Source organism: Chiloscyllium punctatum, chromosome 25 (genome assembly GCF_047496795.1).
Source record: "Chiloscyllium punctatum isolate Juve2018m chromosome 25, sChiPun1.3, whole genome shotgun sequence".
Lineage (NCBI taxonomy): Eukaryota > Metazoa > Chordata > Chondrichthyes > Orectolobiformes > Hemiscylliidae > Chiloscyllium > Chiloscyllium punctatum.
The window spans coordinates 45,373,160-45,400,649 of NC_092763.1; the positions used below are offsets into that span (position 1 = coordinate 45,373,160).

The following is a 27,490-nucleotide window of genomic DNA, read 5'->3' on the forward strand; positions in this document are numbered from 1 at the left end:
ATTTAAATGATCAACTACCTCCACGCCAATCAGACTTTTACTTGCCTGCAGTGTGGAACCTGATGAGTCCAAAGCAGGAGAGACCAAAGTCAATATGTATTTTGGGTAGCCAAGTTACACTTTTGAAGAAATCAGGGACTCTTTTGGATCTAATCTCGAACACCTTTGAGGGAAGATAAGGCAGCTTTCTGAAGAAGTAAAGATCCCTTTGGGAGAGATAGTGTGCCCCTTTGAGCAAAGTGCCCATTGGTAAAGTTAGACATGACTGTGCTTAAGCCTGTTGAGATAATCAGGGTGTTACGGTGATAAAGATGCAAAAGGATAAAGTTATGTTCAGCCAGATCAATGTGCCTGGTGACATATGCCTGAGAGCCATCACTGTAGACTTTGTGCAGCATGACTGCTTTGTCAAGCTATCTTTTTCATAATGGGATGTCTATTAATTGAGCAATTTGTTTGACAGGTCCAAGTGTTTATAGAATAGAAATGTTGTTTTCTTAAGGGATCAAGTACTCAAGTGTTTTCAAAAGAGATTAATGAAAGGAATTTCAATGTTTTGAATTTACTTTTTTTGATTACTAGCATCATCAATAGACAAATCACTTTATGTTAATATTGTTACTGAGGTCTGCCATGAATACTCGATGGATTGGAATGGGAAAGGAAGGACAAAATGCGTTGGGTGATGGGCATTTGTTGGCATGAGTTGGAACTAAGTTGGGGATAAGTGGAGGCAAAGATTGCCCTCTTTGCTATGGAAATATGAAGGTTTTGCATGGAATGGGTAAGGGGGGGGAGACAAGCATGGCAAGTATGAGACTTACATTGACATTGATGGTGACAGGGATAATATGAGGTATGGGTATTGTACACATGCCAGCATGGAGATTAGGAGGGGTGTTAGGTGTGGGTATGGAGCATAGGCTATCTTGGAAAGCATGGGAGACCACGAAGGAGTTGAGTGGGGGCTTACGATGGTATGTGTTAGCATGAATGGGAATATGTATTGTGGAGGGGGGAAGGAAAGGTGACTGCAGAATGATTCATTTTTGATCAATTTTAAACGGTACCAGCATAGCAAGGCAGGCCTTCTGGGCAGTCTGCACTCATGTTTGGGTTGCTCTGCCTGACTCCCAGGAAACTCAGTCAACCTGGGAGGAAATTCCAAAGTTCTCGGACACTTTTCTTGAGTTGCAGTTGCACAGCTGCAAAATGTCTTGTCTCCACACTCACAATCTGGGACTCAAAATCAACATCTAGTTCTGACCTCTGTTCAGCCCTTATCTTCACATTCAGCCAAATCTACATGTTCAAACCCATGCCAGTAGTGTGAGTACACTCTATGAAGCACACAGATACAGGCTATGTCATTGATAGAGCAAGGCTGTTCTGATTGTAAAATATATAAAGCTGGCTTCACTGTGGTTTCTTATCACCTTCCCTTTTCCACAAGTACTATTCCCAGTGTGAACACATGAATCAGGCAACAGTTATGGAAATGGAAATCGGCAGTCTTGCTGACATGGAACTGAGCTTTGAAATTCAGCTCAGGGTCAACTGTGACATCAAGACTTGGAATGACCAATTCTCACAATCTTCCAACTCATTGTAAGGTGATAAAGAATCAAATTGCTTGACATCCCCGGGGAGAGGGGGAATTTTTTTCATTTCAGACAAACATTCTGTACATCACCATCTTCCTTTACTCTTCCTGTGTCAGAGACAGGGATTATCAGCTGACAAAAGGAGAAGTTAACTGAAACTCAACACTCATCTCCATCTTCACACACAGTTGCAGATTTACTTTCTTACAGCCCTTCTAGCAGAGCACTGCTGCTTATTTTTGGAAAGCTTTACTGTTGAGTAGAAACATATCCCATATTCTGTGTTGTGCAAATGACTCCCACACTCCCTCACTGAAGCTATTTGCCTGTTCTAATCTAATGAATGACTGAAGTGTGTGTGCACCTGTTTGAAGTGTTACATTTTCCAATGTGTCTTTATGCAGTCTGTCTGCTGACAAGCTGCTACACAGAACTCATTATTCTCACCAGTGTAATTTAACACAGATGTATAAATCTCACTGTCAAGAATGCCTGAATTTGTCATGCAGCAACCGTAGTCCTGTCAACTCTGATATTATCTAATATTCAGCACTCTCTACTTTATTCAAGTCCCTGCAGCTTCCCAGCAGTACCCAGAAATATTATTTTCAGATAGATTTCAAGCAAAATTTGACTGGGGCAGTGGAGCACCCATTTCAAAGACAACAATATTGAAGAGGCAATGCCACAACATTGTTCACATGTTCTTCATTTCTATGAGAAAATAGATGATTTTCTTTTGAAATAGCCTGTAAAGAACAAATTATGCTGATAGTTATATCTCTGATAATTTTCCATAGTGTTCAAGGATGTGTAGGTTTACTGCATTAGTCAGGGGAAATGTAGAGTGTAGTGTATAGGGTGGGGGAATGGGTCTGGGTGAGTTACTCTTTGGAGGGTTGGTGTGGACTTATTGGGCCAAATTGCTTGTTTCCACACTGTAGGGATTCTACGATTCTATGACAACATACAGAAATAGCTCAAAATCATTATGAGGTTCTCTTTTAAAAGCAATTGCGTGTGTCCCAACCTACAGATCTATAACGGTCCAATGCATTCAGTATCTATCTCTAACACAGGTGCCATGCCCTGTCAAGCCTAAATAATTTTGTGTGTCACTCTCATCTTCAAGGTAGGGAGGAGGGACTTGGGGGAGGGGCATTGGAAATGCGATAGGTGGAAGGAGGTCAAGGTGAGAGTGATAGGCCGGTGCGTGGGTGGGGGCGGAGAGGTCATGAAGAAGATTGCAGGTTAGGAACGCGGTGCTGAGTTCGAGGGATTTGACTGAGACAAGGTGGGGGGAGGGGAAATGAGGAAACTGGAGAAATCTGAGTTCATCCCGTGTGGTTGGAGGGTTCTGAGGCGGAAGATGAGGCGCTCTTCCTCCAACCGTCATGTTGCTATGGTCTGGCAATGGAGGAGTCCAAGGACCTGCATGTCCTTGTGGAGTGGGAGGGGGAGTTGAAGTGTTGAGCCACGGGGTAGTTGGGTTGGTTAGTGCGGGTGTCCCAGAGGTGTTCTCTGAAAAATTCTGCAAATAGGCGGCCTGTCTCCCCAACGTAGAGGAGGCCACATTGGGTGCTGTGGATGCAATAAATGATGTGTGTGGAGGTGCAGGTGAATTTGTGGCGGTTATGGGAGGATCCCTTGGGGCCTTGGAGAGAAGTAAGGGGGGAGGTGTGGGCGCAAGGTTTGTATTTCTTGTGGTTGCAGGGGAAGGTGCTGGGAGTGGAGGTTGGGTTGGTGGGGGGGTGTGAACCTGATGAGGGAGTCAAGGAGGGAGTGGTCTTTTCGGAAAGCTGATAGGGGAGGGGAGGGAAATATATCCCTGGTGGTGGGGTCCGTTTGGAAGTGGCGGAAATGGCAGCGGATGATATGCTGTATATGGAGGTTGGTGGGATGGTAGGTGAGGACCAGTGGGGTTCTGTCCCCCTTCTGGATTAGTGGTGCTGGAAGAGCACAGCAGTTCTGTCCCCCTTAGTCCAAGAAGTTCCCACCTACGTTCGGGACACCACCCACGCTGTCCACCTTCTCCATGATTTTCGCTTCCTGGGTCCCCAACGCCTTATCTTCACCATGGACATCCAGTCCCTGTACACCTCCATCCCCCATCACGAAGGACTCAAAGCCCTCCGCTTCTTCCTTTCCCGCCGTACCAACCAGTACCCTTCAACTGACACCCTCCTTCGACTGACTGAACTGGTCCTCACTCTGAACAACTTCTCTTTCCAATCCTCCCACTTCCTCCAAACCAAAGGAGTAGCCATGGGCACCCGCATGGGCCCCAGCTATGCCTGCCTCTTCGTAGGATATGTGGAACAGTCCATCTTCCGCAGCTACACTGGCACCACCCCCCACCTTTTCCTCCGCTACATCGATGACTGTATCGGCACTGCCTCGTGCTCCCACGAGGAGGTTGAACAGTTCATCCACTTTACCAACACCTTCCACCCGACCTCAAATTCACCTGGACCATCTCAGACTCCTCCCTCCCCTTCCGAGACCTTTCCATTTCTATCTCGGGCGACCAAATCAAAACGGACATTTACTATAAACCGACCAACTCCCACAGCTACCTAGACTACACATCCTCCTACCCTGCCCCCTGTAAAAATGCCATCCCATATTCCCAATTCCTTCACCTCCGCCACATCTGCTCCCAGGAGGACCAATTCCAATACCGAACAACCCAGATGGCCTCCTTCTTCAAAGACCGCAATTTCCCCACAGACGTGATCGACGATGCCCTCCACTTCCCGCTCCTCTGCCCTTGAGCTCCGCCCCTCCAACCACCACCAGGACAGAACCCCACTGGTCCTCACCTACCGCCCCACCAACCTCCATATACCTGCCGTCATTTCCGCCACCTCCAAACAGACCCCACCACCAGAGATATATTTCCCTCCCCTCCCCTATCAGCGTTCCGAAAAGACCACTCCCTCCGTGACTCCCTCGTCAGGTCCACACCCCCCACCAACCCAACCTCCACTCCCGGCACCTTCCCCTGCAACCGCAAGAAATGCAAAACTTGCGCCCACACCTCCCCCCTTACTTCCCTCCAAGGCCCCTTCCATATCCACCAAAAATCCACCTGCACCTCCACACACATTATTTATTGCATCCACTGCACCCAATGTGGCCTCCTCTATATTGGGGAGACAGGCCACGTACTTGCAGAACGTTTCAGAGAACACCTCTGGGACACCCGGACCAACCAACCCAACCACCCCGTGGCTCAACACTTCAACTCCCCCTCCCACTCCACCAAGGACATGCAGGCCCTTGGACTCCTCCATCTCCAGACCACAGCAACATGACGGTTGGAGGAAGAACGCCTCATCTTCCGCCTCAGAACCCTCCAACAACAAGGGATGAACTCAGATTTCTCCAGTTTCCTCATTTCCCCTCTCCCCACCTTGTCTCAGTCAAATCCCTCAAACTCAGCACCGCATTCCTAACCTGCAATCTTCTTCCTGATCTCTCCGCCCCCACCTCCACTCCGGCCTATCACCCTCACCTTGACCTCCTTCCACCTATCGCATTTCCAACGCCCCTCCCCCAAGTCCCTCCTCCCTGCATTTTATCTTAGCCTGCTGGACACACTTTCCTCATTCCTGAAGAAGGGCTCATGCCCGAAATGTCAATTCTCCTGCTCCTTGGATGCTGCCTGACCTGCTGCGCTTTTCCAGCAACACATTTTCAGCTCTGATCTCCAGCATCTGCAGTCCTCACTTTCTCCTACTCCCATCTTCAAGCCCACTTCTGGGAGAGTGTCACAGCCAGGCACAGAGATCTTTGCAGACTAATCAGAAACTCAAAGTGGAACACTTCCTGACTCTTCCATTACCTTAACTCATGGTTGGCATAGCACTTCAGCTATGCGCACACTAGAATTTTGGATTATTGACTATGTCTTAACTCTCCTCTAAGTAAATGGAAAATGATTTGCATATTGGAAGTGCATTTTTAAGGCCTTGTTGGAAGACAGTTAGAATGTAAGATATGCACATGATTGGTTAATTGCACATGAAAACAATCTGAAAGTAAATCAATGTCAAAAAAAGCTAGGTTCGACAATGGCAGTTCTTTTATGCTTAGGAAGAGAGATTGAGCCAAGTAAGTGTTATTTGCTTTGACTGTTATTCTATTATGTTCACTTGTTATGTAAGAAATAATGCAATTTAATATTTTGTATCATCTCATCAAGTATTTGTCAGTACGTTTTTGAAAAGGCTGGAGAAGTGCACAAGGCTGTCAGAAGTCATTACATCTAGTTCAGATCACAAGGAGACCTTAATTTTGCAACAGTAGATTCCATCATTAATTTGTGGGAAATGGGCCATTCTGAACATTTTGGGATATAAGAGAGAGGAGGATGTTAGCCCCAGAAAGTGGCGTTGGTTTGGGACTCAGATTTGATACTCTCCGGCTGCAAATTTACCTGGAATTGTTGAGTGAGAAATCGCCGTGATGTTGTTGGGTAAGTGAGGCTAATATAGTCAATCAAATCCAGTATTTCCGCTTTTACCAGTCTGCAAATGGGTTTCCTGAGTTGTTTGGAATGCTCCTGGATCATACAAAATAAGAACACTGCAGGGAGCCATTGTTAATTGAAACTGACAGGTTTGGAGGTCTGTAAGAGTGAAAAACTGCATAGTTACAGTGTTGAGATACTGTAAAGATCTTGTGCTTACAACATTTGATCAGAGTCAAATTGCATAGCTTAACAGGTGATTTCTGGAATTCTATTCAGCCAACTGGAACATGATATACGTTATCTACTTCCTAGTTGTTAACTTTCACTGCCACATGGGGGCAAACACGGAGCTCTACCTTGGCCCTCTAATCAGAAACAAGAGAAGCAGCAAAAAAAAAGCACCTGGAGCAACACCAGTAGCAGCATGAAATTCTTTCGCCTCAGCCACATGCTGGTCCCCTGGAGAAGCTTGGGGAAGGAAACAACTCAAATACTTTGTTATCATGTCTGAGCATCAGTGTGTCTGGAAGTTCAAAGTTTCATTGCAGGTTATTGTTTAATGTTACAGCCTCTTGGTTGAAATTATTTAATGTTGAGATAGACAGACTTTTAGTCTCTCAGGTAATTCTCAGAGTTGAAACTAAAGATTAACAGGATTGGAATGAATGGTGGAGCAGGCCTAACAAACCAAATAATCGCCCTCTACTTCTGTTTCCTATATCCTCAAGACCTCATTCATTGTGGACTCTGTGGTAAAACGAGATTCATGTAAATCATGATAAAGCAACATTTAGGATGCATTAGAATGGCACAGTGGCTCAGTCAGGCATAAGCCCTTCTTCAGGAAGAAGGGCTTATGCCCGAAACGTCGATTCTCCTGCTCCTTGGATGCTGCCTGACCTGCTGCACTTTTCCAGCAACACATTTTTCAGCTCAGATCACCAGCATCTGCAGTCCTCACTTTCTCACAGTGGCTCAGTGGTTAGCACTGTGCCAGGGATCCTCAGGGTGACTGCATGCAGTTTACAGATTCTCCCTGTGTCTGTGTGGGTTTCTTCTGGATGCTCGGGTTTCCTCCTACCATCCAAAGATATGCTAAGTTAGGTGGATTGGCCAAGGTAATTGTCCATTATGTCCAGGGATTTGTAGGTTAAATGGGTTAGCCATGGGAAATGCAGGGTCACAGAATTAAATGTACAATTTGCAGAATATAATCCTTATACTAAATGTGAAAAGGCAATTATTGAGAATGATGATTACATTTTTAGGACACAATATCCAAGAACAAGGCACCATGGTGGACCAAAGGAAGACAAGGGTCATGAATACATTTCTAGCAGTGTAGTGTGTACATGACACTTCTCAGGTATACTGATTCAAGTGAGAGAAAAGTATTTTTAACAAGTTAGCCAATATTGCACAACGCATACGAGAGCTTTTGAAGAAAGATTAGCAACGGTATTATGGTCTGGAAAAGACTGCAAGTTTTGAGATGATTAGAAAAAAAAACTATTTTCTACTGATTTTTCAGCATTAAGCAATCTAAGCTTATTCACTATTGTGGTCATTACTGGTAGGCCACACCTACTACAAATGCCCCTCCCATCCCCCTGTGTGAATTCTCTTTAAGAGAGAGAAAGTAGAATTTTGAGTGTAAAGTATTGATTGTGTTGAGAGGGGGCAAATCGCATTGATTGGGGTGGGTAACTGTCACGCATAGCAGTGAGATGTCAATGTCATTAAATGTTGATGTTGGCTGTTCTGATGGGAATTTGAGGAGTACCTCAAAAAAGATAAATGATTGGAGACACAAGTGTGTGTTGCTATGAAGACTGCTGTGCAAGGAAATGTAGGTATGTCAGATTGTAGCGATTGGCACCTTAAAGTCACACATCTCTTCCCTGAGAGGAACTTGGGCCTTCTGAAACTTTCTTGCCATTTCTATGATTGGTGAAGCTTCAGCCATGTCAGGATCTCTTTGTTTAGAGATGGTTCTTTTGATAGTGTATGGACTGTTATCATTCTTACACTCTGTGATTGATTGGGACCCGGAAATAATATGTTAACATTATGGCTGAGTTAAAGAGCCATTGGAAATCTATCACAATGATGAAAAGATTCACAACACATTGCTGTATGATTCAACATGCCCCCATTGTTGCATTAAAATTGTACCCAATATCTAGATTCTCAATTATTTTTAATAAGCTGACACTCAGCAGCTTGACACACTCCCTCACTACCCATCCAAAAATATCTTTCCATTTGCTTTGACGAAATCCAATAGGAATTATCCAAAACCATTTAACATCTTAATCACATTGCTGGGCTACACTTGAACCCAGATCCCAAAAATGAAGTGAAAGTATTCCAAGATATGTCACCCAGTTACCCAGATTAAAGATTAAAGAAATGTAAACATTAATACTTCAGATTCGCAACAATTCACTAACCAGTTTGGCAGAAGTATAATTCATGAAGGAACGAACAGTTTATTACCTGATGCCAGACATTACATTAGAGGTTAGGAGACTTCAGATAATGTATCAGTCATGTCACCACACAATCTAATTAAACATCAGAGAACAAAACTCACAAAGTTTGCTGTTTCTTACCCAGAACACCAACACGGTAGTTGAGTGTGATTACAATAACATTGCCATAGCTTGCCAATATGCTGCCATCAATCATATTTCCCGTCCCCTCCATGTAGGAGCCTCCATGAATGTACACCATGACTGGCTTAGGCCCACTATCACGGATATCTGCAACAGAAGAAACAGGAGGACAACCAAGTGACACCTCGCTCAAGTAGCGATAATGAAGGCAATATTGGCCAGAACGACAATGACTTATCTAACACAAACAGACTTCAAATAAAAGGCACCATTTACCAGTCACACACTCCAATCACCAAGCATCAACATACAAATTAAAATACTGCATGAACCAGGTATCAATACACCACAGTTGGTGGACACATATATCAGGGCATTGACATCTGGTAATCAATGGGCATGCACATATTGCCAACACTAGGCATTAAAATGCCAAAGGGGGCATCAACACATGATGTACATTGAGAAACAATATGTCACATTCATCAGGCACAAGAAAATCTGCGAACAGACACACTGCAGATACCAGGAATTAAGTGCAATAGGAAAATCCAGAGTGGTGCCATGAATTTATTTGCTTCAAACACTTTTTTTTAAAAAATGAAGACAAGATCAATACCATAGTTTGAAAAGAGGTGAAATGTACATGTTGGGTTTCTATCACTAACAGTCCCCAATTAGTTTGGTAATTTAGTATCAAGTGAAGGCAATGATGGATGTTAGTCATCGCGGGATGTTTCGTCGTTCATAAATTTCATAAACCAGGTTACGACCACCCCAGTCCACCCGAAAACATTGATCGAGAAACATTATATCATCTTGATTTCAGTTGTGAAAAGTGTGCACCATATTTACAACACCTCATGCCAGACACCTCAATCCTTTTTGAAAATGATGACACAGCCAACATTTATTATTCAAAATGTAATGGGGAACGCAAACTGATACTACTTTCTTTAGCAAATACATGACTAAACTCTACTCAATAATTTGCTGACTCCTGACAATAATCCACATTGTTTCTATTTTTGTAGGGAAGGCATTTTAAAGCACAGGCAGCAAATACAAAAATAAAATTATTAACAAGTTAGGTGTAACTCCAACATCGTGTCAAGGAAAAAGACAAATTCAACTGGAAAAGGTCAAGATCCCCTGCCAGGTGTTATACTGGAATCTAATTCAGGATTTTGAAGACTTTAAAAATCGAATAATCCATCTCCAAGAATGAGTTCCAGACATTAATAATCAGTTTTGCTAATCTTCAGTGTCAAGAAATCAGAATTTCCTGATTCTATTCTGAATTTCTGAGCAGATGTGTCTCAGCACTCCAAAATCCCCTTTCCTGAACAGTATGCAAGGTTCAAAGTTCATAGATGTTCCTGACATGAAATAGTCTCCCAATGTACGCTGTCTGGACGCAGCATGCAGAAACAACATTTCAACAAAGTTTCAATGTGGTGCTGGGGCAATGGATTGCAGCCTGCAAATTTAAGATGGGCATACACTGTGGAAAAGAAAAAGAGGGTGGACACAGGTTTCCGATGATGAAATCATGTTTTAGCTGCTGACACGTTTTGTACAGGAAGTGAACAATGGATTTGAGAGTTAAGGGATTGGGTAAAGGAACTGGGAAGAAATATTGCTTTTGGTGGGGCAGTAAACTGATGTAAGTATGTATTTTCAACTCACAGATGGGCAACATGGAAGTCATTAATCATGGGAGGGACAAAAGCAAATTATCCTTGACTTAAGCTCTGTAAAGCTGGAAATGCTGTGCACCATCAACCCACTACTACTGATACCTGGCACTGGCATATATCTGCAGCACACTTTCATGTTTTTTTTCACACATAACAGACATTTAACACCAATGTGCAAATACACAAAACACAAAAAGGATGTGTACAAGGAGGAGTTAGGGGCCCAGTAACTGTCATAGATATAAAGTAACAGACAGCAGCTGCTATTGAACACAATGGATGAGGGAGAAGAAATGGAATTCCATTATTGGCTGCCTCTTTTGTCATTCACAGGCTGTTACCTACCTGGGAAACATGTTGTTTCACATACTGTCCTCTCAAAACCCACCTCCTTATCTTTCTGACAAGGCTACAGAAGAGCTGGGCTCTTCAGATTGTGAATTGAAGCTTAATCAAACCTGGAATCATCTTGAGTTGGACTTTATAATCATCAATGAAGATGCCACTGAAGCTTTGAAAATTTCTTAACTTTCCCTATGATGATGAAGGAAACTTTTAATATCAGTGGCATCCAACATACCCTGACGCATCTTGCTATGATATTCTACATGCAGAAGTATTTTCCAGGATTGTAAATATTTTTCAATTGAGACATTATACATAATTTGAATAAAGAAACATAAAATTGACATAACCAACTCTTGTAAATTATGTATTCTATCACGACTGACCAGTCAAATTGGCAAGTAGAGATCAGTTCAGATAAATTCATGTTAAAGCAGTATGAAGTCAAATAGAAATCTTGGGAGTAATTCGCCAAATAGATATCAGTAGTTTATTAGGGAGTGATAAAATGATGATTCTAAACTGAACAAATTACCTCTATTTGACAAATAACTGCTGAGATTTCTACTTAGCTAAGCACAGCCTACGTCTGTTACACATACATGCCTACATTTTGTGCATCTTAATGATAGCATTAAGCAACCTGTCTGTGAATTTTCACACACCAGCTCGAAAATAAAGGCTGGCTGTTATTGCGCGGATTCCAGATTTACAGTCATATGATATATTGCATAATCCCTTTGCAGAATTCTAGTATTCTGCAGTGTTTTCTCCAACACCCAATTCGCAATGCATTTGCTCATTCTAAGATTGGGCACAAGGGGGTAATTTCCACTTTTAATGCTTTGATGGTAAATCAGATAGGTGATCTACGCTCCCAATTTACCATCAGAATGGTAAGATGAAAATTACTGCCAGGGTCCAGTTTAGCATTGTGCCTTAACAGTTCTCTTCCCCCTTCATCTGCTGGACACTGAGGAAGACTGATGTCACATCATCATAAATACAAAGCACACCTGGAATACAGGAAAACAAGTGCGACATGATTCATGCCATCATTATTCAAGCATGGATTACGAGTGAGATATAGTTCAAATATTTACATTTACACATGCAATCTCATTGGGGACCTTCCTACCATAGACAATATGGAATGATAACTTGTCTGTCTCTTTCTTTGCCCCATCTATGTTCTTTGCTTCAACTGTCCACAGAGCATTGAGTCGTAACAACTGCCTGCAACAACTGCCTTTCTTGTTTCATATTTGATTATTCTTTTCAGCCAGTAAATCCTGCTCGAGATTTTTCACTCAACCAGAACATGAAACGTTTAAAACATGCTTGACATATTTTGCTCTGTACCTGTATTTCATTACTAATCTCTCATGGGTAGGCGATGCAGAAACCCACAAAGCTCACACAAAGTTCCCAACATTCACTACAAGAAACCATCAGTATTTGTCTCATTGTTCCACTCATTCTAAAGTACAGCACACAGCATTGGGCAACATGCACCTATTAATCCCACCAACCAAATGAGAGCAAGCAGCATACCATTACTTTTGTAACTCACATCGGGGCAGGAGGAATGGGAGTTGGAATCACATTGTAATTAGCCTCCAAGTCATGAAACAAATAAATTCAGCATTGTGGTGTTGTTTATTAGGCCTTTGTACTATTCCACGGACACAAACTCCCCCACTGGTAAAAACTGGATGATCTTAGATCTCAACCAACACTTCAATGGGCAAAGTTAAACTGAACATTTAGCCATTACTTTAAGTTGTAGAAAAAGTCTTCTGATGTCCTTGTATAAGATTTATTGGCAATGAATCTTTTAATTGCACTCTGTCTAAGCACAGACATGGCATGATAATGTAATTAATTCACTTAGAATTTCACTATTTTCAGTACCACAAATTTTGCAGGCACTTTGAGCTTGATGAGATTATAAATTTTGACAGATAAAAACCCCAAAATAGAGCAACATTTGATACTCGTCTGAATTAGAGCTAAAGTTTATGTTCAATTAGGTTCCAATCTCAGCTATACAGGCAACACAGGAGGAACCTACGGTTCAGGACTAGGGCGCTGTTTTACCATCCCTCCTGCTTCACAGAATTGCAAAGACCATTTATCGACTCAATTCTAAGTGGGTATTGCTCGAGATTAGACAGTTCTATAAGGCATGAGGGAGATGTTTTTAAAGAGAATCAAAGTGCATTTAAAGCCAAGTTGGGGTAAACAGTTTGACAGGTCAAAACCAGTTTTACAGATAATGAAAGATCCAGATAGGTGTAGGTGAGAGGAATGTGCCCACAAATCTCTGGGCAGTCAAACTATGGGGCAACTATGAGATTGAATCTTGTTCAAAGCCGCTATTATATTTCCAAATGATGAAGATTTTATTCCAGTCACAAAAAATAAATTGTAATTGTTACATTTTGTAAAGAGATCTGTGCATTAAAAATGTCCTGAAGAATCAAGAAAAATCTTTCAGGGAACATAAGCATATTGTTTGGTCAAAAATTGCCCCCAGAAAGGAAACTTAAAAAATAAATAATCGTAAATTCTGTTCTGCATTCATGCACCAATTTCGAGCACCGTAAAATACCTTCATCTTCATCGCCATCATTATCGGCTAGATCATCGCCCTGTTTCTTTGCATTGGCCCCTAGAATTGAAATGAGGAAAGACAAGGTGAAAGGAAACAAGAGAATTTAAAAATATGACGACTGAGAATAGTATCCCCTCAAAGACAATTCTAGAAGCACTGAATCTGAAATATTTACTTAGTCGACCCACAATCCCAACAAAATGTGAAATATCACAACACAGCCTGATATAATTCATTTTTTTCGAAGAATACTCCATTGTGAGACAAGCCTGACTATTTACCAGTGAGAATGAAGGGGTCAAACCTTGACCGTTATTTATCTGTACATTGCCAGACTTTCACACAACTGCTTTTCAACAGACTATCCAGCAAAGTATGACAATAACCTACTAACTTCGACTTAACAACAAAGACACTACATTTTCTATCATGAAAATCTCATCAAGTTGAAAATATGTGTGAAGCACAGGCCTCAGCATTGACAGCACCTGTTTATGTTATTAACATAGTTTGGCTCACAAATGGTGAAATTTAAAATTACTCTCTATTCCCTTATAGTTGATTTCCAAACTCTGATAACACAGTCCATTTAGATAATCACATATGTTAGAATACCATTACTGAAATTGCACTAAAAGAAGTTCATATGGATGAGTTCTGCAATTGAATGGAAGTTACAAATCCTTTCTCTACTTGCAAAAGTAACTAAATTACATGTTAATATCTGGCTGCATCTATCAACTGACCATTTCCACTGGTTAAACAATTTGCTGAGACAGTGCCTCCAGTTGATATGGATTTGGACAGTACTTATTCTGTTTTTAATTCTCACAACATGATGCTTTGCCAAGAGCTTGAAACATGTTCTGGCTGATGTGGAACATCTAGCTTGGAAACTACAGACTGCAGAATGATATTACTACGTCTGTGTTGTGCTCCAAGGTATTTCAATATATGTTTGGCAATACGTCTAAGCTTGCCTTCTGCTTCTGGACATGCACCATTTCTTTAAGTGCCTAATTTAGTGAAAAACTCAGCAATGGTAGCATGCACTAAGGCAATTCCAGCATGAATCCTCTGCAAGTTGTAATAACACCTTTCCTCGAACCACATCCACCATGGTGAAAATACAGTGTCACCTGTAATTCTTTCTCTACCATGGCACACCTCTTCAGATCTATGGCAGCAAATGTTGTTGGAGACATTTGCTTGCATGTTGCTGCACAGTTTTCTTCATTTACATAATTGAAGAATGCAGTGTGAGAATTGATGCAAATCTAATGGATGTGATATGACACAAACAAATTTCCCTACTTTTTTCTCTGAGCAAAATGACAGAAGTCAAAACGTATGCTAATGTTGAACAAAGCATGGAAAATTCAGATAGCGTTTTCCTGAAGAAAGATTTTTAATACAAATGTACCATGACAACTAGTGCCCCTAGTAGGTTATATAATAACAAGGAGATACCAGTCTAAATATCTATTTACACACTTATAATAAAACATATATTAACATACAATTGCTTTCAAACTTTTAAATGCATTACATTTGTATGCAGCCCTATCAATGTAATGTAGACTAAAAAAAAATTCAAAACAACAGTACAAAAATTAATGATGAAAATAATCATGTTTTTCCTGGCCTTGAAGAAGAAATGTTCTTGAAGTTGCATAACTTCAGAAAGCAATTTCTTAGAAATCTCAAATTGTCCTCCAATTCCTCAAATACAGAACAATCTCTTGCCACCAAACTTCAATGCTGTGGCCCGATGATGTATTCTTTGTCTAATCAGGAGTAGTGGACATGCCTAGGAGGTGGGATTTGGATCTTAAAGGCAAAATTTAAATTGAAAACTAAGCTATTATTGTTGTGAGAAATGTATTTGTGAATGGAAGTGGGAATTAAACAATAGCACAACTGCAGAGCAGGCCGCACTGCGAGGGTGGCTCTACAATTTCCTCCTTGTGGTACTTCTTTGAGGTTGTGAAACATTCTCTGTCTCCATACAGTGAGAGGAGAAGTCCACGTGGCTCCAACAAATATGGCTGGACGTTTTCCATAAAGTAATCAGCTGCAGTGAGATCCGCAGGACAATGAAAGGTGCAGAAGCACTTTAATGATCTACTGAGTGCTGGCAAGGTGAGTGCAATGCAGCAGCTAGCTAAAAAACTTATCATTCTGTAGCACCAGCAGATTATGAGCTGAGCATCAGGGGGTCATGTTTTCCATGATCCCAGACCACCATGAGTACTGGAATACCAACTAACCATTGGGAAAGCTCTCACTATACCACAAGCACTTGAGGAGGCAATAATGCAGACAGTGAAATCACTTGTGTTTGATCCACTGGAAATGGCAAACTAATTCATTATCACCTAAACTTTCCCATTCTTGAACACACAGGGACAACGGGGATATATTTCCAACATCCACAGAGGAGGAAACCCTTGATATTGCTGGGATGGCAACCCTTCAGGAAGTTGGCAATGAGTGAGCGAGAATCCATCCAAAACAGATAATGAAATGAACTTACCATTTCCAGACGTCAGTGATGTATTTTCCACTTCTTTGGTTTCCTCATGGACTATATTAACTCTCATACCCTGCTACAACTCTGCAGAAGCTAATGGGGGAACGTTTTCTGAACCAGTTTATTATGTCTAGAATGAGCTGGTTGTGGAGAGGTAGCCAAGTGAAATATAATAAACTTTGTAAGCAAAGGAAGAAACAAGAAAGTAAGCACCATTAAGTCATTCAAGCACACCTTTCACCAATGGGGCCTCATGCAAGTTTAGAATCAGTGACTGACCAATACTTCACTTGACAATAGGATGAAGTGACAGAGGTAGATTTGTTAGGAAAATTATGTGCAGAGAATGAAAGAAGTCAATTTTGACATATGCTCCAACAGTTTGCAGACACAAATGCATAAATTCATTTATTGAGAATAGTCAAGCTCTTGACAAACCATATGCAGTATGATTGTTGGTTGATGCAGGAACAGCAGAATGATATGCACGAATATATGCCGCATTCTGTAGCCTTTACTAATGACTAGCACTGATGGTGCAAAAATGTGTAGAGTAAAGGTCAAGTGCAACTCAGCGCATGCATTGCCATGGCTGAGGCAGTAAGTAAAGCTGTACAGCAGATGACTCAAATTGGGCATTATTATCATTAGCCCTTGGCTATTCTGACTGAAGCACCATCAAAACATCTGTGTGCCTGAGTATGTTCCTAAAGATAAACAAAGACGACAAAAGGATAGCTAATGATTTCAGCAGGTATGGAGATGGTTAATGTTATTGAGGTGTAAGCAGAAAACGTTGATGATAGAGCAGCTATGGGATTGGATGCTCATAACAGGGAAATGCAACCATAAACAGTGAACAGGGTGAGGCATGGAGCTGGGCGGATTAAGGTTCCATATCAAGTTATATGATAAACCAAAGACAGTGAAAGTGTCCATGGCCTTGGTGGTGAAGTTGAACAAGTAGTCATCACCATCACATTTTTTTTATTATTCATTCAAACGATGTGTTCAAAACTGGTTAGGCCACCAATAATCACACATCCCTAATAATAAAGAGTCAACCACATTGCTAGCAATCTGAAATCCAATGCACAGTCGAAAAGTGTGGCACTGGAAAAGCACAGCAGGTCAGGCAGCATCCGAGGAGCAGGACAGTCGACGTTTCGGGCATAAGTCCTTCATCAGGAACCCCAAAATGCCAACTCTCCTCTCCTCAGACGCAGCCTAACCTGCTGTGCTTTTCCAGCATCACACTTTTCGACTCTGACTCTCCAGCATCTGTAGTCCTCACTTTCTCCTGGAATCAAATATAGGCAAACTCCACATGATCAGCACACGGACAGATGAGTATTTTGGGAAGTAGATCACCAAGATTAGTTCTCACTGAATGTGCTAAGTTAGCAAAAAAGGTAGGACTGTGTAGTCTGCGACGATATTTGTAAAAAGGCAGCAACAAATACCTTTATAGATACAAATACCTTATTAGTCGCTTCTTATGATTCATGGAAAAATGCAACAGGAAATTGTAAGCTTATCGAACAGTGTCAAACTTGGGATACTGGCAAGAGAGTAGAAAAGACAAGGTTTACATATGTGCTGCTCAAGGGATACATTTGAGGGAGGAAATACAGAGAAAGCAGTAATTAAATGAGTGAAAAGAGCGGGCACTAGGAAAATTAAACACAAAAATAGATTTAAAAAGGAAATAAGACTGATAAACTCTTGTTTGGAGTAGCAGCCAAAATGTGTATACAAAGGACATGGAAACTCATATGGAACAGATATAGATTCAAGGCATAATTAGGATATTAGTCATCATTCTGCAATAAACCATCTTCTCACTTGCTGTATATTCCACTATCAACCAGGCAGTACAGCCAATCACTGCCTTTTAGTTCCTACTAGCTGGGAGGAATCATGGGGCAGAGTTTTTAACCCTGAAAGGAGATGGAACTGAAGCAGGAGGATGGGGTCAGTGCTCTACATATCTTTCTAAACTCTCTATGAGCTGTTTCTGTGAGATGATCTAGCTACACTCGGTCTTGTGGAGGGCTTCCCTGGCAGCTATAGCCAGTATAATCTCACTTTCATTAAAATACCTTCAGAGGGCATCCCTATCTGGGATAGAGTCTCTTTCTTCACTATTGAAGCTTCTGACAGTAAGGTAATGGATTTCTTAGGGCTGGTACAGCCTCCTGCTGGCCTGCTGTCCTCCAAACGAGACCCTGACAAACACATTTGAAGCAATTGTTGAAATGCTGGCCATCCTTAGGAAGAGATTCAGACTCATTCCAACACGGGTGACAAGGTGAGGTGAGAGTGACAGCCATTGACATCAAGACCATATTCGACTGAGTGTGGCATCAAGAAGATGGAGAAAAACTGGAATCAATAGGAATCAAGAGCAGACTCTGTACTGATTGAAGTCATACCAGCATAAAGGGAGATGTTTATGATTGTTGGAGGTCAGTCATCTCAACTCCAGGACATGTCTGCAGGAGCGCCTCAGGGCACTGTCCTAGGTCCAACCCATCTTCAGCTCTATCATAAGGTCAGAAATGAGGATGTTTGCCAATGACTGCACAATGTTCAACACCATTTGAAACTCCTCAGATAATGAAGCTGTTTGTGTTCGAGTGCACAAAATCTGGATAATATCCAGGTATGGGTTGACAAGGGTAGGTAACATTCACACCACACAAATGCCAGGCAATGACCATCTCCAATAAGACACAATCTAACTACTGTCCCTTGACATTCAATGGAATTACCATCACTGAATACTCCACTCTCAACATCCCAATTGCTTACCATTGAACAGAAGCTCAACTGGACTCACCATATGAATATTAACGGCAGCAAGAGCAGATCAGAGGTTAGTGAATATTGCAGCATGTAACTCATCTTCTGACTCCCGAAAGCCTGTCAATAATTTACAATGTACAAGTCAGGAATGCTCCCGAACTGCCTGGATGGGAGTATCTCCAACAACACTCTAGAAGCTTTACATCATCCAGGACAAAGCAGCCCACTTGATTGGTATCATATCCACAACCTTCATCACTCACGTTCAGTAGCAGCAGTGTGTACTATCTATAAAATGTTTTGCAGAAATTCGCCATAACCGCTTCCATCGAGTGCATTCATGGGAACATCACCACTCGCAGATTCTCCTTCAAGTCACTCATCATCCTGACTTGGAAACATATCACTGGGTCAAAATCCTGGAATTCCCTCTCTCAGGGCATTGTGGGTCAGCCTACAGCACATAGAGTACAGAGGTTCAAGAAGGCAGCTCGCCAAAACTTTCTGAAGACAAACTAGGACTGGGTGATAAATGATGATGAGCCAGCAATGCCCACTTCCCAACAGTAAAACAAAAAGGCCCATCAGATCTGGCCAGTTCTCCAAGGCAATATAGTCAGTTCTATTACCCCGCTTTATCCTTGTAGACTTAAAAATGTATTTCCCTCAAGTGTCGATCCAATATCTGTTATATTTGATTGCATCTGCTGTCACCAGGCTCCTACAGAATGCCAAAACGCCAATTTTCCTTTGTAGGCCTTGATTTCTACAATGGAAGAACTCGGAGTACATTCCAACCTGGGTTTCATCTGATTTCACCCTTTAACAGTCAAGGATAGCTCTGTCTTCTTTGTCCAGCCTCCCTTTTCTCTCCAGCTTGTCTCCAAGGTACTTACTACACTTTTATTCCTCTTTGGTCTGTGAAAGCTTCAGACCCCAGCTTCACTGAGTTTATGGTCCTAAGTATTAACTAAGTGATCACCAGATTTGCTGCCTGAATGAATTCTTCCATTCTTTGTTTTGATTTGGAAAGGGTATGAAGTATTTCAACTCATTACAGTTTTCATAGCTGTCTGGTCATTTGTGAGCTGCTTTAAATTGTTCATATTGTAGGTTTGCCCAATACAGAGTTTCTTGAGAGTATGGAACCTCTGTTTACATGCTCCTGGCGTTAACTAGTACCTATTACTGGCAGGAGTAACAATGACTCCCATGGATGTGTCTCCCATGGAGCTTTATCTCACTGTTACTTTTGAGATAGTTTTTATTTGTTTTTGTCAATCATATTGTTGGTCATGCCTCCCCACTGGCCTAACCAGTAACAGCAGTATCTTTTGATGCTGGCTGGCAAATTACCTGGGTAAAACAAAAACATGAGATGGCCTTTTGATGCTTGTGGATCATGATACTCCATAGTGCTGGGCGTCAATCAGAAATAGTTATAAATAGAGGGTATTAATAGCCCGTCTGAGTCTGGATGGGTAGCAGCCCAGAGGAAAACAAACTTCCCACAGTTTCATATGTGGCAGTGATTTGGGAAAAATTTCCATGCCATTTAGGGCTCAGTATAGTATGATTGGCAAGGAATCTGCCTCTACTTGGACAGAAGAGATGGAGCTGAAGTCCCAGAGACTTTGTATCATTCCTTATGCAGATTGAGATCTGGAAGTCAGACCCAGAGGACCAAGTGTTCCGGTAAGTGGAAATTCATTATGGAGGGGACGTTGGAAATGTCAAACCAACAGAGCATGGTATCATCATAGAATCGGAGACCTTCTATAATAGTAATTATATAAATATGGGCAAAATTAACACAGGTCTCAGTGTAGAAATAGCAGATGCAATGGCATATAGAAAGCCAGTCATTACAGAGCTGAATTAAAACTGCACAGATATGAGAAAGGTTTGGTTTGTTACCTTGTTGATGGATTATCCCTGTACATTCTGTGATTCACTCTTCTCAACAATTGACACTTTTCCTGACCATTTGGTGAAAAAGCACCAAATTAAGAAACCAATAAGTAGATGCTCTAAGTGTGAAAAATGTGGTGAACATCATTCAATACTGTGTCATTATACTCAATATAATTGTTGTGGACCAGTTAAACAACCAGGAGCCTATGCGTGTCTTATGTGTGCGAATTTATATTTACATCAAAAATTGGCTTTGGCTAGCATAAATGCCATTGACATGGTGCAGTACATAATCAAAAGTGCTTAGAGGCACTTATAACTGAATTAAAACCAGAGAGAAGAGGTTATAAATGGACAGAGGAAGAAACCCATCTACACCTCCAGTTAGAACATCAATTTACTGAATGCAAGTTTACTAATACAAACACCTCAAGCATCCTGACTTCAAAAACATCTTTCCAAATTTCAGATAAAGACAGGGCATTACAGAACGCCTAGGAGAAAGTGAGGACTGCAGATGCTGGGGATCAGAGCTTAAAAATGTGTTGCTGGAAAAGCGCAGCAGGTTAGGCAGCATAAAAGGAGAAGGAGAATCAACGTTTCGGGCGTAAGCCCTTCTTCAGGAATGAGGAGGGTGTGCCAAGCAGGCTAAGATAAAAAGGTAGGGAGGAGGAACTTGGGGGAAGGGCATTGGGAATGCGATAGGTGGAAGGAGGTTAAGGTGAGGGTGATAGGCCGGAGAGGGGGTGGGGGCGGAGAGGTTGGGAAGAAGATTGCAGGTCAAGAAGGCGGTGCTGAGTCTGAGAGTTGGGACTGAGAAAAGGTGGGGGGAGGGGACCATGGCAACACGACACCTAGAGGAAGAGCAACTCATCTTCCGCCAAGGAACCCTCCAACCACAAGGGATGAATACAGATTTCTCCAGCTTCCTCATTTCTCCTCCCCCCACCTTTTCTCAGTCCCAACCCTCAGACTCAGCACCCCCTTCTTGACCTGCAATCTTCTTCCCAACCTGTCCGCCCCCACCCCCACTCTGGCCTATCACCCTCACCTTAACCTCCTTCCACCCTATCGCATTCCATTACAGAACGCCTGTCTGATGAGATCAAAAAAGAAATTTTGGAGGTGGTTCCTGTTCGGTATACTAGGACTTAGGAGGGAGAGAGACAACTTCAGAAAAGGACAAATTATCTGACAGTTGTTATCCCTAAACAACAGGATGTTGATGACCAACTCTCTCAGGCTGAAGAACTGTTAAGTAGGAGAGGCAATCCTGAGGTCAGTGGACTGGGGCTAGGCCTTGTGAAATGCATCAAAAACCTATTGGGAAGAGAGGAAAGGATTCTGAAGGATGATGGGCCAAGAAATGTGTAAGGTTTAAAGAAACTCAAATAGTTTATAAAGTGGATAGATCCTAGTTTGCCTAGCAAATCCAATCATATCTTTCTCTCTCAAAGGGGGAACAAATGATAAAACTGATATCAATAGGTTTGCAAAATATTCAGGAGAGATGGCAGACAATTAATACACATCACAGAAGAGGAAGAAGGTAATATAATCAGAGATAGATCCCAAGTGTGCACCAGACTCAGATGGAATGAAATTAGATGCGACATCTAGATGCCACACACCTGGCCCAATTTCACTCCCTTTATTTGGGACCTTATGCAATTCCAGATTCTCTCAAAAGGAAATGAAATCAAAAAAACTAAGAAGTGGGAGATGGAGTTTAATTCAAAATGCAGTGAGGTGCTGCATTTTGGGAAAGCAAATCTTAGCAGGACTTATACACTTAATGGTAAAGTCCTAGGGAGTGTTGCTGAACAAAGAGACCTTGGAGTGCAGGTTCATAGCTCCTTGAAAGTGGAGTCGCATGTAGATAGGATAGTGAAGAAGGCATTTGGTATGCTTTCCTTTATTGGTCAGAGTATTGAGTATAGGAGTTGGGAAGTCATGTTGCGGCTGTACAGGACATTGGTTAGGCCACTGTTGGAATATTGTGTGCAATTCTGGTCTCCTTCCTATCGGAAAGATGTTGTGAAACTTGAAAGTGTTTAGAAAAGATTTACAAGGATGTTGCCAGGGTTGGAGGATCTGAGCTACAGGGAGAGGCTGAACAGGCTGGGGCTATTTTCCCTGGAGCGTCGGAGGCTGAGGGGTGACCTTATAGAGGTTTACAAAATTATGAGGGGCATGGATAGGGTAAATAGATAAAGTCTTTTCCCTGGGGTCAGGGAGTCCAGAACTAGAGGGCATAGGTTTAAGGTGAGAGGGGAAAGATAAAAAAGAGACCTAAGGGGCAACTTTTTCACACAGAGGGTGGTATGTGTTTGGAATGAGCTGCCAGAGGAAGTGGTGGAGGCTGGTACAATTGCAACATTTAAGAGGCATTTGGATGGGTATATGAATAGGAAGGGTTTGGAGGGATATGGGCTGGGTGCTGGCAAGTGGGGGACTAGATTGGGTTGGGATATCTGGTTGGCATGGACGGGTTGGACCGAAGGGTCTGTTTCCATGCTGTACATCTCTATGACTATGACTCTATAACTGCATATGCTGGAAATCAGAAACAAAATTAGAAACTGCTGGAAAATCTCAGCAGGTCTGGCAACATCTGTGGAGAGAAATCATAGTTAATATTTCAGGTTCAGTGACCCATTATGTTGACCACTGTAATCAGTTACCTTTTCTTAAGAATCAGGTCTAGCTTCCAAAGATGACCCTCCTTGTCTTTGAGTTTGCTTCAATGTTCCTAGTCCTTCCATACTGCCTTATATATTGCTCCAACTTGGCAGCTGTTTGCTACATCTTGTAATATATGCATTTTTGATGAATGGGTGTAGACATAAAACACGTGGTAATGTTTCAAATGGAGCTTCATATCACGTGTACCCCTTCTGGGTATGTGACTGAACTCTGGATAATGTAGTCCTGGTAGCATACAAGTAATAGCATAATAATAGTCTGTTTATTCGTCTACATGATTTAATGTCATATGATGATTGCATCCCAGTGCTTGAGATTAAATTATTCTTAAAATAATTGATCCTGGCTCTTTCATTTTTCAAATCAATCCGTTTGGCCACCTCCCAGTCTCTCCACTTCCAGTAATTAATAATTGGAGCTACTGTAGATGTTATATGTCCTGGTCCAGAGAATTCAGGAATTCAGTCTCTTCTCAGGATTGACTTAAAATTGTAATCTCTATCAGAATCTTCAGTTCTCTTATTTTTTTACAGTATTTAAATTGTTCTTACCTGAGAACTAATCACGAGATGATTAGAAGACTTTGTGCTTCCCTTTCAGTTTGGGTAATCCTGGTCCTCCATCCTTCTTTCTGATATACAAATTGCCATCAGTTATATGAGGTGGAGAAATTGCTTCGTGGCCTTCTTACTAACTAAATCAACATGTTGTAGGGTTTGTGACCCAGTTCTCAATCTTTTCTACCTTCACGATACCCATTCAGTGAACAATTCAAGCACCAAGTACATCTCCAATTCATCATCTGGGAAAATAAATTCAATAGTCTCCCAATGGTAAGATTTGAAGATGATAACAGGTATATCTGGAAACAACAGGGATGGAGAAGGTAATGAAATACAGAGGTTATGCCATAAGACCAAGGAGCTTACAGGAGTGTCTGAACTCAACCACTTTGGATTCATTATGGGAGCAAAGGGGGAAGTGGCACGAGCAAAATAACAGCCCCATGAAATTTCTCAGGATCCAATGATTTAAGTCATTTGCCCAAGGCATCATTTGTCTGACCATTGCCTTGAAATTGGAAATTCTCTAAATCTTTAATGACAGGTGAGAAAGATTAAATTTATATGCAGTATTCATTTATGGTTTCAGGGGTCCTTGGTACTGGAACTTAATGGAAAGTGATAGACATTTGTTATAGGTACTGTTAATAAGCTGTAAGAGATGGGAAATATTAGATGGAATAATCTTTGTGTATTGTAATTATAATTTAATATATTAATGTAGTCTAGTTTTGGAATATAGATAATAGTTAGATTAGTAGAATGGTGGAAGGATTTTGTAACGATAACGTATCAAATGATGCTTTTGATAAGTTGACCAGAACAACATCTCGTCTAGTTCCAGACTGGTGATGTGTCCATTGCTTGGTCAGGTAGATTCTTTAGCCCTCTGGTGTGACCTGTAATCCAGTTCCCTGTAACACTAGTAATTTCTACTAAAGTTACTTAAGTGTCGACGAGTGACATAAAACCTTGGGCAAGACATACATGAGAGTGTTCTCCAAATTTTGCTACCTCATTGTCAAAGGCATACTCCTCAAGTAAGAGAGTAAACTTCATAAGCTTTTGTCAGCCTGCTCTGCAACAACAGCATCCAACAATGGACAGTCCACTTTAGCAGCTGTATTAATCTTTCAAATGAGGAAAAGATGGTTTCCACATCAAATTCAGGGGTTACATAAATAAACTTGAATACTTCAGTTCTCAAGTCTGAAATGTGGTTATTCCCACAAAAGAGCTCCTTTCTGTCTCCATTCCCAGCTTGAGCTGTCTCTACTTAAATTCCCTTTCACTTTTAAACCCCGTTGCTTGGAAGTGCTTTCTCTTCTCCCTGTACCTCTTCTTATCTCTCTCTCTCCCAATCTCATCCTTTCATTCATGGAATTCCAGTTCCAATTTTAATGTAAATGTTTCATAGCCTCATGACTTCTAGCTTCAGATATTTTACCAACTATTCTACACCTTTTGTTTTCTGAATTTGGGGCAAATCTTCATCTCAAAATGGCAGGCAATGTCTTCTAATTCTTCAAAAGGATAAAACCATCCTGCTGTATTATAACATTAACTTTGAATATGAGTAGATCAGCACTTTTAAAGCTTAAAGACTCAAGAATAGCTTTTAGAAGTTTAAAAAAAACCTTTGGAGCAAGAATTTATTACAGTCATTCCAATTCGTCATTCCCCTGTGGGAGCAAGCGCCAAAATTTGTTAGGATGAGGTAAGGAGAAATGATAGGCTCCCCTTTTCCTTACCCTCTATCACTCAGTTGCACCAAATATTCTTGTTTATTTTCTGGCATGCAATCATCACACTTCAATTATAAATAGTTAAACAGATCAAAGAGAGAGCCAATTCCAAGTTGCCAATGGAAGAAAAAGGAACTTTCTTTTGACCTACCATCCCAAAATAAAATGAAGATGCATCATCAAGCTGCCATATAAACAAATCAATAAACTTACAAAGGAAGTGGAGAGGAGTGTCCAAATGGACAAGAACATAAAATCAATTTCAATTTAAAGACTTTCAAACTCCTTGAGCTACAAGAAACCCAAAATCCAATGATTTATCTGTTGTTGGTGGTTCTGTTCGCCAAGCTGGGAATTTGTGTTGCAGACATTTCGTCCCCTGTCTAGGTGACATCCTCAGTGCTTGGGAGCCTCCTGTGAAGCGCTTCTGTGATCTTTCCTCCGGCATTTATAGTGATTTGTACCTGCCGCTTCCGGTTGTCAGTTCCAGCTGTCCGTTGCAGTGGTCGGTATATTGGGTCCAGGTCGATGTGCTTATTGATTGAATCTGTGGATGAGTGTCATGCCTCTAGGAGTTCTCTAGCTGTTCTCTGTTTGACTTGTCCTATAATAGTAGTGTTGTCCCAGTCGAACTCATGATGTTTGTCATCTGCGTGTGTGGCTACTAAGGATAGCTGGTCGTGTCGTTTTGTGGCTAGTTGATGTTCATGGATGCGGACCGTTAGCTGTCTTTCTGTTTGTCCTATGTAGTGTTTTGTGCAGTCCTTGCATGGGATTTTGTACACTACGTTAGTTTTGCTCATGCTGGGTATTCGGTCCGTCGTTCTGGTGAGTTGTTGTCTGAGAGTGTCTGTTGGTTTGTGTGCTGTTATGAGTCCTAGTGGTCGTAGTAGTCTGGCTGTCAGTTCAGAAATATTCTTGATGTACGACAACGTGGCTAGTCCTTTGGGTTGTGGCATCTCCTCGTTCCATTGTCTTTCCCTTAGGCATCTGTTGATGAAATTGCGTGGGTATCCGTTTTTGGCGAATACATTGTAGAGGTGTTCTTCTTCCTCTTTTTGCAGTTCTGGTCTACTGCAGTGTGTTGTGGCCCTTTTGAACAGTGTCTTGATGCAACTTCTTTTGTGTGTGTTGGGGTGTTTGCTTTCGTAGTTTAGGACTTGGTCAGTGTGTGTGCCTTTCCTGTAAACCTTTGTGGTGAATTCTCCGTTCGGTGTTCTCTGTACCATCACGTCTAGGAATGGGAGTTGGTTGTCCTTTTCTTCCTCTCTAGTGAATCGGATTCCTGTGAGTGTGGCATTGATGATCCGGTGTGTGTTCTCTATTTCTGTGTTTTTAATGATTACAAAGGTGTCATCCACATAACTGACCCAGAGTTTGGGTTGAATTTGCGGTAAGACTGTTTGTTCTAATCTTTGCATTACTGCTTCTGCTATGAGTCCAGAGATGGGTGAGCCCATGGGTGTTCCGTTGGCTGTCTGGACAGCCAGACTACTGTGACCACTAGGATTCATTACAGCACACAAACCAACAGACACTCTCAGACAACAGCTCACCTGAACGAAGGACCCGATAACCAGCATGAGCAAAACCAATGTAGTGTACAAAATCCCATGCAAGGACTGCACAAAACACTACATAGGACAAACAGGAAGACAGCTAACGATCCGCATCCATGAACACCAACTAGCCACGAAACGACACGACCAGCTATCTGAAGTAGCCACACACGCAGATGACTAGCAACATGAATTCGACTGGGACAACACTACTATTATAGGACAAGCCAAACATAGAACAGCCAGGGAATTCCTAGAGGCATGGCACTCATCCACAGATTCAATCAATAAGTGCATCGAT

General features: G+C 41.7%; 1 protein-coding gene across 3 annotated transcripts in view; it reads right to left on the bottom strand.

Moving 5' to 3' along the window:
* The window catches only part of nlgn3a (neuroligin 3a), a 319,502-nt gene that overhangs the window by 163,430 nt on the left and 128,582 nt on the right, over positions 1-27,490 (bottom strand). For 2 of the 3 annotated variants that reach the window (XM_072595195.1, XM_072595194.1), the window contains 2 exons: positions 13,359-13,418; positions 8,697-8,846 (listed from right to left, as the gene is read on the bottom strand). In XM_072595195.1, coding sequence (XP_072451296.1) covers positions 8,697-8,846; positions 13,359-13,418 — 210 coding nt within the window. The remainder of the gene's footprint in view (positions 1-8,696; positions 8,847-13,358; positions 13,419-27,490) is intronic. The other variant, XM_072595196.1, reaches the window with a different exon arrangement.